This window comes from Carassius carassius, chromosome 19, assembly GCF_963082965.1.
Source record: "Carassius carassius chromosome 19, fCarCar2.1, whole genome shotgun sequence".
Lineage (NCBI taxonomy): Eukaryota > Metazoa > Chordata > Actinopteri > Cypriniformes > Cyprinidae > Carassius > Carassius carassius.
This window is the reverse complement of record NC_081773.1, coordinates 10,239,257-10,253,595: the sequence shown is the minus strand read 5'-3', so window position 1 is coordinate 10,253,595 and position 14,339 is coordinate 10,239,257. Positions and strand designations below refer to the sequence as shown.

At 35.0% G+C, this 14,339-nt stretch overlaps 1 protein-coding gene across 3 annotated transcripts in view; it reads left to right on the top strand.

Annotated features, from left to right (window-relative positions):
• als2a (alsin Rho guanine nucleotide exchange factor ALS2 a) overlaps positions 1 to 12,017 on the top strand; it is a 30,681-nt gene extending 18,664 nt beyond the window's left edge. For all 3 annotated transcript variants that reach the window (XM_059499779.1, XM_059499780.1, XM_059499781.1), the window contains 20 exons: positions 95 to 118; positions 2,069 to 2,139; positions 2,301 to 2,367; positions 2,449 to 2,648; positions 2,914 to 2,979; positions 3,491 to 3,589; positions 3,719 to 3,886; positions 3,967 to 4,078; positions 4,201 to 4,278; positions 4,395 to 4,522; positions 4,609 to 4,773; positions 5,073 to 5,190; positions 5,580 to 5,737; positions 6,030 to 6,146; positions 8,704 to 8,880; positions 10,009 to 10,054; positions 10,144 to 10,205; positions 10,291 to 10,440; positions 10,560 to 10,656; positions 11,790 to 12,017. In XM_059499779.1, coding sequence (XP_059355762.1) covers positions 95 to 118; positions 2,069 to 2,139; positions 2,301 to 2,367; positions 2,449 to 2,648; positions 2,914 to 2,979; positions 3,491 to 3,589; positions 3,719 to 3,886; positions 3,967 to 4,078; positions 4,201 to 4,278; positions 4,395 to 4,522; positions 4,609 to 4,773; positions 5,073 to 5,190; positions 5,580 to 5,737; positions 6,030 to 6,146; positions 8,704 to 8,880; positions 10,009 to 10,054; positions 10,144 to 10,205; positions 10,291 to 10,440; positions 10,560 to 10,656; positions 11,790 to 11,828 — 2,142 coding nt within the window. In that variant the 3' untranslated portion in view covers positions 11,829 to 12,017. The remainder of the gene's footprint in view (positions 1 to 94; positions 119 to 2,068; positions 2,140 to 2,300; positions 2,368 to 2,448; positions 2,649 to 2,913; positions 2,980 to 3,490; positions 3,590 to 3,718; positions 3,887 to 3,966; positions 4,079 to 4,200; positions 4,279 to 4,394; positions 4,523 to 4,608; positions 4,774 to 5,072; positions 5,191 to 5,579; positions 5,738 to 6,029; positions 6,147 to 8,703; positions 8,881 to 10,008; positions 10,055 to 10,143; positions 10,206 to 10,290; positions 10,441 to 10,559; positions 10,657 to 11,789) is intronic.
• Positions 12,018 to 14,339: the final 2,322 nt, after the last annotated feature.

Here is a 14,339-nt window from a genome sequence, read left to right as displayed (position 1 = left end):
ACAAAATTTATCACCCTGTATTTTTCATTACACATATTGGTCATTTTATTCATGTTTTTTTTTTTCTTTTTTTCTATTGTCTTTATTCATTCAGGGAACTATTCCATCAAAGAAGCTTGTGAGTATTGTGTGTTTAAATTCCTGCCCTCGCAGAAACAGTGTATACTTTAGGGCTTGACTTGTGCCTAAAAAAAAACATAAAGCCTGAAATGTCCACGTGGAAATTGTTGTTTGATGAAAGTTTCCCATGCTAAGGCTCCTTCGTTTCTCCCTTCTGAATCATAAGGTGGCATCTTTCCCCCCTTTTTTTTGCTTCTAATTGAAGTGCATTATTCTGCCAATGAAAGATACTTGTAGAGTCATGTTATATTGTAATCAGATTAATGGAAAGAGTGGCCAACAGAGATGAAAATGTGAATGTTAAACTTTGCTTTAACATAGAATCTTAATGTACTAACTATATGGTGCTCAATGTTAAACTTGTTTTGTTCATTTATTTTGCAAAATATTGCTGTTGTTTTTTTGCATTGCTAACTAAAACTACTATACTGTTAAACAAAGCTTAAGTATTAAGCTTTAGTGTTCCTGTAGCTCAATTGGTAGAGCATTGCGATATCAAGCGTTGGGGGTTTGATTCCCAGGGAACACATGATAGGTAAAAATTGATTGCCTGAATGCACTGTAAGTCGCTTTGGATAAAAGCATCTGCTAAATGCATAAATGTAATTTTAATTTAAGTAAAATATATAAGTTAGATGAAAAAAAATTAAATGTTGCAATGGCAAAGCATTTAAATAAAATTGGTTAAACTAATATAAAAAATAAAGCCATATAGAAATGTTTACAAACAAACCCCAATTGAAATGACAGAAGGAGATGACATAAAATGATTAAAATGAAAATGGAAATTTTATGAAAAATGCTAGTTCAAAATATTAATACATGCTATAATAGTAGATAAATAGTAGTACTACAACTGTCAAATGACAGAAAAACAGAAATGGAATTAAAAAATAATAGTTAGGGCAACTTATAAGAAATAATTTTGGTCCTAGTTTCAAACACTGAAGCTCCATTAATTTAAACTGAATATATCAATTGTTGTTTTTTATCGTGTGTGTGGTCCAGGTATAGCATGTCCCCACAAGGACAGTAAAACTTGCAATTTTTGATGATGTGGTTACAAAATGTAGATTTCCATGCAGAAATAGTTGTTAAAAACCGACTAAATAATGTTTTTTTAATTTTTTTATTATTATTTATAAAAATGACCGTCTTTTTTTGTAAGTGGTAGGTTTGGGGGTAGGGTTAGTATATACTAGAATATAATGTTTGTACAGGATAAATGTCTATGTACAGTCATCATAAAACCAAAAAACCCATAGTGTTTGTGTGTATTTGTTTGTCAGGTATGCTGACATATTGCCTTGTATTGCTTTGTGGTTTTTGAAACTTGAACTGTGTATGTTTTGCTGTGATGTTTTCTTTGCATGCTTGGATGGTCAGTGTTTTCTTGGTCTAATTTGCCAGTGGTTTTAAAATGGCAATAGCATTTAAATGTTTCAATTCCTCCCTTGTCTGCTCACACTTTTAATAACTGTTTTCACAATGTCTAACTGGTCACACACTTCAGAGGGGCACTACTTTACACATATACTGTACTATCATATCATGCAATAGCACATCATATTGTTCTGTTTCGTTGCATTCTTTTTATTTCCTTAAAATGAAATGGATCTTAACTGTTGATTTCTTCCTGTAGTTGTAGTAATGTGTTTGGGTGTTGGGTGTGGTTTCCCTTGTGCAAGAGAGCATGTCATATATCTGATGTAGTTACATGGGTGTGTGTTTGTGTAAAAGGGTGGATAAAGCTCCTTGAGGAACTGACAGTGTTTTTTTTTTTTTTTATTCACAAATTAGATGTATTTCCTGTTTAAATAATATTTTAAGGAATCTGCAGCAGCAGAGCAGAATCTTTAGTTTTTATTCCCTTCTTAATATACTGTAGACGAGGGAGTGGTTTGATTCTAATGTAACTGATTACATTCTTTCTTTCTTGTTTCTACAGTTCTCATCTCATTACGTCTATCCACTTGCTACACTCTGGGTGGAGCCTATCTCAGATGAAAGTGTGGGCCAGTAAGTTATCCAACTTAGCTCATTTTCAGTTTTAGTTCATTTTAACATAGTTTAGTTTAGCACATGACATGTAATTAAATATTATATTGTCTGGAATGGTCAACCCATCAACCAATGAAAGATATTTCTGTCCCAGTTTAAACTATGACTGTCATTTGTAGACATGGCCTTAAGCTGACCACACCTGAAGATAACTTTGTTGTTCTGGCAGCATCTCCTTTGGAAAAGGTAATGCTCTTAATGCGGTAGAAATTCGGTTGAGAAGTTGTTCTGTTTTGAGTAAATTCTGCCATTCACTTGTTCTGGTAGGGGAAGTGGCTGAGAGCCATTAACCAGGCCATTGAGGATGTGCTTGCTTTAGGCCTGAACGGAAGGACACGTGTGTCTAGAGACAGCCAGAAAGGTGAACCACCTGTGTCACGCACGTCAACCTACACCTTCAGCAAAGAGGGCCGACTCAAAGATGCCATGTATGAAGGCCGCTGGCTGTCAGGCAAACCTTACGGCAAGTGAGTGCATGCCCATAATGACTGTTTGTATTCACACTCTATACAATAAAAAACATTCTTTCAAAATTGCTCTCAATCACTTAAGTAGGCCTGGTAAGCATTTGTATTTTTTTCAGGGATCATCGGTGGTAGTCCTGCCTAATGTGCAAAAACCTTTTTTTTTCTCTTCTGTCTTTTTTTTTCTTTTCTCTTTGAATCTACTTTGGAGCCTGTTTAATTATCTGTGGATCACATGTACCTGTACCTTCTGTTCTTTCTTTAATAGAGGGACTCTGAAATGGCCAGATGGGACGGTTTACTGTGGCACATTCAAGAACGGGTTGGAAGATGGGTCAGTATGCACAGTTCAAGATTAATGTGCATACCCGGGTTTGCAGATTTTTTGTTATACACTAGGAAAAAATTTTTTTTCAAAGAAATGTATATGTTTTGCAAAGATGAATGATAAAGACATTTATAGTGTTTGCAAAGACTTCTGTTATGAATAAATGGTGTTCTTTCGATCTTTCTGTTCATCAATTATCCTGATATAATAAAAGCACATGACAGTTTCCACAAAAATATTAAGCAGCACAACTGTTTTCAACACTGGTAATAATAATAAAAAAGGCCTCCTGAGCACCAAATCAACTCATTATAATGATCATATGACACTGAAGACTGGAGTAAGGACAGCTGAAAATTCAGCCTTGATATCACAGGAATAAATGACTTTTTTAAAGATTCTAATAACAAAACGTTTATTTTAAATTGTAATAATATTTCACAAAATGACTGGTCACTGTTTCTTGATAAAATAAATGCAGCCTTGGTGAGAATAACCATTTCTCTTTTCTTTGTAGATTTGGAGATTTTATGACGCCCAACACAGCCTTAAACAAGTTTGAGCGTTACCAAGGTCACTGGAAGGAGGGGAAAATACATGGCTTTGGCACATTTTGGTAATTATGTAAATGTGTATATTATAAAGGTCTTTGAACCATTATCAGTTAATGGGGGACCCTGAACATTTTAAATTAATATAGTTACCATCTATCATCTTGCTCATGGTCTGATTGTGGTCTTTGCAGGTATGCTTCAGGTGAGGTTTACGAGGGCTCATTCAGGGACAACGTGTGTCATGGTCACGGCATGTTACGTAGTGGAAAGTTAGCCTCTCCTTCCTCCAGTAGTGTGTTTGTGGGCCAGTGGGTTCAAGGCAAGAGAACAGGCTATGGGGTGTATGATGACTTCAGCAGGTATGTTCATTGTAGTTACCAAATTTGAGATTTTAAACATACTCCTGAACAATTCATTAAGTTGTTTTTATATCTCCCAGAGGAGAGAAATACATGGGAATGTGGCTGGATGACCAGCGTCATGGGGTCGGAGTCGTTATAACTCAGTTTGGATTGTATTATGAAGGATACTTCTGTAATAACAAGATGATGGTCAGTTGAGATGTTATTATATGCCTGCATTGAAGTGCCTGTATTTTGCTTATATTAAATATACACTTCTTGCAGTGTGTACTATTATTTGAGCAACTTACTATGTCTTTTGTCTGATGTAGGGCAATGGGACTCTTCTCTGTGATGATGACACAGTCTTTGAGGGCGAGTTTTCGGAGGACTGGACTCTGTGTGGAAAGGTGTCTGAAATAATTTGACAGTTTTAGGTCACAGTAAATCTATAGAAACTATTTGTGATTTGTGCATGTGAATGCTTCTGTGTTTCTGAATCTCCTGTGGTTTTATGGATGTGAAGGGCGTTCTGTTCATGCCTAATGGTGACTCCTTGGATGGGGTCTTTGACGGTCACTGGGGAGACGGTCTAAGAGTGGCAGGAACTTTTACAAAACCTTTTGAAGCTTTGAGGAAAGAAAGAAAGATACCGTAAGTGTGTCATGAATAATGCTTTTTGGCCTACTTTATATTTATTTGTATTTTTCTTTTTTATCTGTGTTTGTGTGTGTGTGTAGTTTGGCTGGTCAACACGCAGTGCCTGCAGAAGATAAGTGGAAGGCAGTGTTTGATGAGTGCTGGAGTCGATTAGGCAGTGAAGCTCCTGGTGAAGGAGTGCCTGAAAAAGCCTGGGAGAACATCGCCGTTGCCCTCACTGCCAGACGCAGACAACAGAGATATCGGTATGTACACACACACACACACACAGAAAAATTAGCAAAATTTTTAGTATTTTTAAAATTAGTAAAGGTGTGATCACACTAGGCTTGTAACGTACAGTTTTATACTCTGCAACATATAGGTAAGGGTTTAATGTTACACACCAGGGCTTCTTTTTTTAAATTAAATAACAAATTCTAATTCAATTGTTCACCAAACTGGAGCTTTGGTGCACAAAAGACAAAACTTCTTTGTTTGCATGCACATAAATGTAAGTGAACAGAGCATGAAGAAATCATAAGTGACGTATGTTTGTCTATAGTCCAGAGGAGCTGAGCCGATCTCAAACTAAGATGCTGGAGAGTCTTGAGGTGATTCCTCAACATGTGGACCCTGTTACTGCTGACTCCTACAACAACATCCGTCGTTATCTTTTGAAGGTGAGATGTTTAAAGTCTTATTATCACCAAGTCTGCACAGCTGTACAGATGCATCAAAAAGTATTGCAATCTGGAGCATTGAATTAAATACAAAATATCAATCCAGTTGGTATCTGCAAACAGATTATGCTAGAGCTTTTTCAGAACTAATTTACTTTTCTAAGCCATGTTTGCAATGACACCAACTGGTGTGAAGGGGATTTTTTGTGCTATATATATAGATCACAGATGTAGCACAGTAATGACAGGTGGCCACAAAGTTTCTGTAACATAGTCTTCTATTTGTTTTTGATATTGTAAGATGTATATATTTTTATTTAAAATAAATGCTATTTGGTTGAATCATTTCTTACATAATGCAGTTAATCTACTGTACTAAATCCCTTTAGGCCTGTGATACCCGCCATCACCCTCTGGGCTGGCTGCTGGAGACCCTTGTGACTGTGTACAGGATGACCTATGTTGGTGTGGGCTCTAATAGACGCCTTCTTCAGCAGGCAGTGGAGGAGATCCAGTCGTATCTAACACGCATATTTCAAATAGTCGGGTAACACTTCTCATGCTTCAATATGAGTAACCAGAAACCTTTAGGGCTTTAAAAGCCAGCGGAGCATTTTGCAAAGCTCATAGGCAACATTTGACTTGCTGTGAAGGTTCTGTCCTTTTAATTTTACTACTTCATTACTTAATGAACTCTGCTAAATGTAATAATGAGGTATACTGTTCATTTCTTTACAGCCTCAGAGACCACTGCATACTTGATATTCCTTATAACCTTATAAGGAATATGAAGTATGTTGTTATTTTTCAAATATTTGTGTTACAAATATGTGCTGCAGGTTTCTGTACCCTGGTCTCCCTGAGGATGGAGGTTTTATTTTGGATTCTTCCAGCTCCTCAGAAGAGGGCACAGAGTCTCTTAACAGCAGTCCACATTCAGAGATGCCACAGCAGGGGTAAGACAGCTTCACTGTGACTCAACTACTGTTTTGTTGTTTCAGATTTATGCACTTTTTAGTTGCATTACATTAAGTAAAATGTACTTAGATTTATCTATTTACCTATCATCTGCTTGTATGTATATAGATATATCTAACAGAAAAACAGTAAAAGCGGTATTATTAAATATTACTAGAGTTTAAAATAAGTTGTTTTCTATTTTAATATATTTTGCAATGTAATTTATATTCATTAGTCATTTCTCCAGTCTTCAGTGCACATGATCTTTCAGAGATAATTTAATTATGTTGATTTTCTCCTCAAGAAACATTTATTAGGGGCCAAGCACCGAAGGTGCGTAGGCACCTATTGTAAATGTTGGCGTTATTATTATTAGGGGCCAAGCACCTATTGTATCCGTTAGCGTAATTTTTTTCTTCCACCGCAAGTCTATGGCAGCCCATAGAACCGATTGCGGGAAAGTTGTATAATTTGGCACACTGATAGAGGACAATCCCAACATTAACTGTAGCAAATTTGAAGTCTCTAACTCCAACTCTAGCACCACCACTTGTCCAAAGTTTCAATATTTTTAAGCTAATAACTTTTGAACCATAAGCTAGAAAATGATCATTCTTTTTTCCCTCTGAATCCTTGGCTCATGCCAAGTCGATTTAACCCCAAAATTGCAAGGTTTAGTTTTTTTTCTAGTTTAAATTTTTCGTAAAACCTACTTTTTCGAACTCGTCCTAGACGGTTAGTCCGATTTTCACAAAAATTGGCTCGGATCATCTTCAGACAATGCTGGCAAAAAGTTATGGAATTCAAGTTGATTTGTCCAACTGTTCTCGAATGACACGTGAATAAATTTGACGAAAAGCACGCAAAAATGCATGTGAGGCTATATCTCGGCAACTGTTTGGAATATTAAGACCAAACTTGGTGTGTGTTATAATAACCATGATTGCTGACAGCGCCACCTTGTGGTCAAGAGTTATAATGAACTATCTAAAAAATGCTAATAACTTTTGAATCGATTAGACTATCAAAATGTAAATGGTCTCTCTATATTCTTTGCATCATGCCGAGAACATCGATTCCAATTATGCCAAAATTGGCCATACTTCCTGTCCGCCATTTTGATTAATGTTCAAAATCTACTTTTTCGAACTCCTCCTAGACCGTTAGTCAGATTTTCACTAAATTTGACGCGGATCATCTTCAGACCCCAGTGGCCAAAAGTTATGGATTTCGTGTCGATTTACGAAACGGTTCTCATTTAGCGCATCAACGAATTTGCTGGACCGATGCCAAAATGCATTTGAGGCTGTATCTCTGCAAAGCTTTGATATATTTGCGCCAAACTTTGTATCTGTTATTGTCACCTCAAACTGACCATGCAACATAAATTTGGTAACAGCGCCACCTATTGGTCAAGAGTAATAAACCATTCATTAACCACGAATAATTACACTTTTAAAAATGCTAATAACTTTTTAATGCATTAGCCTATTGCAATGAAACTGGTCTCAAAATATTCCCTGGCTTATGTCGACAACATAGATACCAAATATGCCAGAGTAAGCCGAACTTCCTGTCCGCTATATTGATTTATGTTGTAAACCTACTTTTTCGAACTCCTCCTCAACCGTTAGTCCGATTTTCACCAAAATTGAATCAGATGATCTTTATACTGTGCTGACAAAATGTTATGGATTTTGTATCGATACACAAAACTGTTTTTGCATACCACCACGACGAATTTGAGGCATCATGCCAAAATGACACTTCAGGCTGTATCTCTGCAATGCTTTAGCATATTGACACTAAACTTTTTGTGTGTGTTATTGTCATCTCACACAGAACACACCAAAATTATTTGATGACAGCGCCACCTGTTGGTCAAAAGTGATAGGCCATTTAATCTTATTACTAGTGGTTGTATTTATGATTGTTCAGCCATTTCAATTACAATCATCCTAAAATTGGTTTAATTGCTCATTGTTGCACTTTGTGTGATGCTCCATGCCACGCTTAGCTCCAAAATTTGCCGTTGGAGTGCTTGGCCCCGTAATTGCTGCTTGCAGCTATATTTATTATTATTATCCATACTGGAAACAGTTCAGCTACTTATTATTTTTGTGGAAACCATAATAATTTTTTTCAGGATTTTTGATGAATAGAAAGTTCAAAGGAACAGCATTTATTAAAAAAAAAAAAAAAATATATATATATATATATATATATATAATCTTTAGTGACATTGTCCATCTCTTTACTGTAACTTGATCATTTTAAAGCTTGTCAGAGCCGTTGTTCACTGACAAGCTGCGCAAAACATGCTCAAAATATGATTTTGTTTTGGTGCAGCTTTTCAGTGAACAACGGCTCTGTGTAGTGAATGGTGCTCCACCTGAAATCACACACGTGTAGTGATTTACCTTTGATTACAGAACCGGCTTTACCGACAAGATGCACATTAAATATCAGCCAAGATTTATCATGCATCCCTAATATATACAAAGTGATAGTTACTTTCTGAAAGACTGACAGTCTTGTGTTGTGTTACTGCAGTTGGTTAGTGAGCAGCTCAAGTCTTCTCCTGCCGGTGTTGCTGCCGAGGCTTTACCCTCCTCTCTTCACCCTCTACACACTAGAGAAAGAGAGAGAGGAGGAGGTGTACTGGAGCTGTGTGTTAAGACTCAACAAGCAGCCTGATCTGGCTCTTCTAGCTTTCCTTGGAGTACAACAGTAAGTGACAATAGTAACAGTACCATATGAAATATTATTCTTTTACAGCGTTTATGAAACTGTTATAATGGCCCTGAAAAGTAGTTGAATGTTTAAGTCATTGCAGTAGATGGAAAATATCAAACTAACTGACATTCATTTTAAACATATAGCACAAAAACAATAGAACATTATGAAAATATATTGAAAAGAAGTTTGGTTGATGAAACAATGGATATATTTGATATGATATTTGGACACCAAAATATCATCATGTCCTTGGTAATTAATTAGAAGGCATTGACACAATTTCACAATTCACAGTAGGCAGTCAACACTTTCTATGAAGAATGCATTTATAATGCAGTGCATTCATACAGGCATTTATAAGAGTATTCTTATTTCATTATAATGCGAGCATAGTGCCTTATGAACATGCATGTATGATCTCATGAAAAATCGTTATGACCATTTTAATATATTATTATACCAACCTATTTGTGGTTATAACTTTACAAAGTATGTTAAATTATAACACTTAATAAAGCCCATGTTACATCCACTTAACTTATAATGGAGTATAGTTCCCATATTTGTAATGGATTGTAAGTCCCTTATCTTGTCAAAGTCTTCTTGTAATCTAAAAGGCTTTATAATGTTGTCATAATTATTTCAAAGTGTTCATTGTCTGATTTTAGTAAAGTAACCAAGGGTTTGTCTGTTCTTAAACAGCCATAAGATACTACGAGGTGGCCATAAGACATTAAACTTGATGAAATGTCAAGATATGAGACACATAATACATTGTAACCATGGGAACTTGGATATAATGTGTTAATCATGTGTTAAAAGTAATCATTCACTTAAAAATGTATTATAACTTCTGTTACGATTATTCATGAGATCGTACAAAAAGTTTTTAATAAGGCATTATGCATGCAATAGCAATATATTTGCTTTGTTTAATATTTCATACCTAATAAAAGTAAATGTGTTTTTTTCTATTTTTAAGCATATAAACATTTAATTTCATAAGTGTGGAAATACTTTTTGTGTCCCCTGCATATACAGTAATGACCAATCAAAGCCCCAAGCCAGGAAGGACAGTGGTTTTTACAATGTTGAGTTGAATGTCATTTTGTTTTCCAGAAAGTTCTGCCCAGTTTCTATCTCTGTATTGGGAGAGAAAAAGCAGGTAAAACTTAATCATTCCTAAGAAAATACTCAGTAATGACACTGTTGGTAAAATATAACTTTATTGGTTCAATCGATTTCAATGGACAGGTCTTGCCTAGTACTAAAGACGCCTGCTTTGCAACTGCTGTTGAAACCCTGCAACAGATCAGGTAAAGATAGTCGTGTGTAACAAAGGCAGAAAACAACAACAGGAACACTTCATTAGCAATCTCCTTTTTATTTTTGCTTCTACAGCACAGCATTCACTCCTTCAGACAAGTTGCAGGTGATACAGCTCACCTTTGAGGAGATCACCCAGGACATGCAGACTCTGCTTGGGCAAGATTTTCTGTGGTGCATGGATGACCTCTTTCCAATCTTCCTCTATGTTGTGCTACGTGCACGGTACTTTTTTTTTTTTTACATTTCACTGCATATTGACTTATTGGCAATAAAGTTATCAGTTGTACTGTATGTGCAGTTTGTCTGCACACATAAAGAACCTGTCGCTTGTGAATGTATAGGATCAGAAACCTGGGCTCTGAAGTGAGTCTGATAGAGGACCTTACAGACCCCACTCTACAGCTGGGACAGCTTGGATTCATGTTGACAACTCTCAAAGTGAGAATGAAATTATATATTCTCTTTTTTTCACACAACTTTAAAAACAAGTAACATTATTACTTTTAAAATCATAAGGTTGTGTCATTAGAGTATAAGTTTGTACCTTAATTATTTAAGATTAGGCTTGTTAAATTCTTAGTTTGAAAGTTTAATGTAAATTTCTGAACTTGAATCTGAATGATAAATGTATGACATGACATCTTTTAAAGTCTTTAAAGGGGTCATCGGATGGCCATTTTCCACAAGTTGATATGATTCTTTAGGGTCTCAATGAAAAGTCTGTAACATAGTTTGGTTAAATTTCTCAATGGTAGTGTAAAACAACACCTTTTTTACCCTGTCAAATACAGCTCTTTTCAGAGCAAGCCATTTTGTTGCATGTTGCTTTAAATGTTAATGAGCTCTACTGACCCCGCCCCTTCCTTCCGAGCAGCTCTCTGAAAGACGGTAAACTTTATCCGCATTCATTGTAAAACTTGCCAACTAGCACATTATTAGGAAAGGTGATTTTCCAAAGATTAATTAAAAAACCTTACACACGAATGATCTGCATGATCATAAATACATTTAGGTAGATCAGGGGTGCATTCCCTTCAAAAAGAAACGTAATCCACTGTGTCTCTTTAGCGTCTCAGATGTTGGGAATAAATGATGACTACTATGTTCATTATTACATTCAACAACAAACACCTCAATCGCTTAGGAGTCATTTTTGTCTATATCTGCTCCAGAAGAGTAATAATGGTGGACTTATGACTGATCACTCAGGGCGGGTCTAAAGTAAAACACCAGTCCAGTCTGTGCTGAAACAGTACTGTCAATCAAACTATTGTGGGAGGGGTCACACCGACAGGCGTCTCAGATCGGCTCGATTTGATAAAGGGAAAATAATTTTAGGAAATTATTTAAAAAAAAAATAGATTTTTATCATTATAGTGTGGTTGTTTATACACACTGCCAACATACATTTCAGTTCAAACAGCTTGTAAAAGAGCATGTTGCATCCATCCCTTTAAGGATTTGATGAATTTTAAGGCTAATCTCATTACACAGAATCAATCACTGGTCCTCTTTCATTCTCTTCCATGTTTAACTTTAATCTCTTTCTGGCTGTTTATCTCTGCCCTTAGGCTTGCTACAACCAGATTCAGCTTGAGAAGACGACATAGGAGGGCTTGGTTTGTGAGCAGTGCAGCCACAGCTTGCCAACTTGCGCAGTTTTACGGAGTAGTGGCCATTTAAATAGACACAGATTACAGGTCAAGTCAAGATATGCTTATTTATTTCAAGTCTCAAAAATAAGAAATAAGCTCACTTGTCTCTCTTAAGCACTGTTCTACAGACATTACTTCAATTGTTATAAAGTTACCCCTAGTAGAAACATGTACATTTCAACACCCACCTGGGCAGAAAAGATACTTTTTCTATTTTATACAATATAGCAGAACAAGCACTCTGCAAAATTTATTACATGCAATTTCAGTAATAACTGACACTTGTTACTATATATTTTTATAGGCTTTTGTACTGATACTCAAATATCAGAACTTTGGGGTTTTGAATGAATTCTCTCGGATTGACAGTGACTATAAGAATTACATTTACCCTTTATAGAAATAAAGTAATAAACTAAAACCACCCTTATTTGTATAAGCAACATCAATATATTAAAAATATTTTGCTATAGAAAACCCACACCTATACTACTGTTTAAACATTTGGGGTCCGTAAGTATTTTTTATGTTTTGTAATGTTTTTTTGACAAGTAATATTATTTCCATTTAAAAAAAACATTTCTGCTATACAAAGCTGAATTTTTATAACTCCAGTCTTCAGTGTCAGACGATCCTTCAGAAATCATTCTAATATGCTGATTTGCTGCTTACAAAATATTTATTATTATTATGAGTGCTGAAAACAGTAATGCTGTTTAATATTTTGTGCATACTGTTGAAAATTTCGGTCACTTTTAATCAATTTATTGCATCCTTGCTGATTAACAGTTTAATTTCTTTCAAAATTTCTGATCCCAAACTTTTTGAGCAGTAGTGTACAAAAATGATTCTTCTTAAGGAACTTGGTTCATTATCTCTGGCTTTAGGAAATTCACTAAAATCAGTCCGGCTTACCGATGCTTTCTAAGAAAGAGATTCAAGGACAGCATGTTTTATTTTGATAATTTGCACTGTTGTAAAGCACCGGCATCAGTTTTTAAAAAAGGTAGCTTTTTACTGCAACATTTTTGAAAATAGTTACTGTCACCCTGCTGAAAAATGTAAACAAGTTCATAGTATCACTACTTTTAACTTGTAATCAATACTAAACAAAATCGTAAAGCTGCATCCCTGTAATAAGTACCGTGTATTTTTTTATATATTTTTTTTTATTGGGTTTCTGGTTTTGTTGCCATTTTTGAACTTTACACAGGTCTGCAGTGTCTTTAAATAAATTTGAAGTTTTGCTAATGCGATGTAGGTATTATAAACTGCAAGTAGAGATTTTTGACTCAATAGTGTTACTGAAGCCCCTAAATGTAAAGTAAAAAAAAATTGTGGATTGTATTTTAAAAATTACCTGTATAATCCATCTGTGTAACTTCTAAACACCATGGGTATTTTGAGAAGTGGTTTCTATTTCAGCATGACAGCATGCTGACATGAAACTTTTTACTGTATGAAATTTGATTGTTGTAATTGTTATCTATTCTTATCAAGCTTTACCAGAGTGAATTTAAGATATTTTTTAGACCTAAAGTATTTTTTTTTTTTTATGCCTATTTGTCGTTGACTGAAAATGTGGCATTTAACACTATGCAATAAGGGAATAAAATGTAAATGGCAGAGCCCCTAAAAGACCTCAGCATTTAGTATTTTGCACTGGAAAAAGTAGCAGTAACCTTCACATTTAGCTTGTTTCACGAATGCCTTTATTCATTAATCTCTTTGTGTGTGTATGTGTGTGTTTCCCTCTAAATGCATCTTTTGTACTTTTTAACATGCACTGAAAGAGTTTTGCTGATGTCACACAGCCTTGTTGTAAGATCTGTTTGGAGGATGTGCATTTTTAATGACTGATTGTAAAACCAAAACGTAGAGGATGCCTCTGTGTGTATATATATATATATATATATACAGTATATTACTTGCTAATAAGAAATTAAACATTAACTTCACAGAATAATTTTATACATTTTTTGAGTAATCTTTGAAAATCAAGGCAATTATTTTCTAGTGCCATTATTTTCTAATTATATTATTGTCTGATTAATCATCATTTTGTCACTAGTTAGGTCATTGTCATTGTCTAAGGATTGCTTATGAAGATCAAAAAGACCTTCCTTAACTGTACCTTTACTGTTAAATATAAAGGCTGATTTTATTTCGTTATTTTTTCAGAAGGTTACTGGTTTTTTGATAATTGTTTTGATAAATTACTGTCATTGTTGATCTAAAGGCACTGTCATCTTGAAAATGACAGACAAATGAACACAGTTTGACAACACAATTTGTAATTGAAATCATATGAAAAAGCAATGATTCAACTGTTTTGTAAACAATTTTCTGGCAGACTACTTTCATTATTTTAATAAAAATGGGGAGAAAACCCTTATGTTGTCATTTTCATTTGTTACCTTGCTTGTGATTGTTGTGCTCCGATAATAATATAGATGATAGATAAAG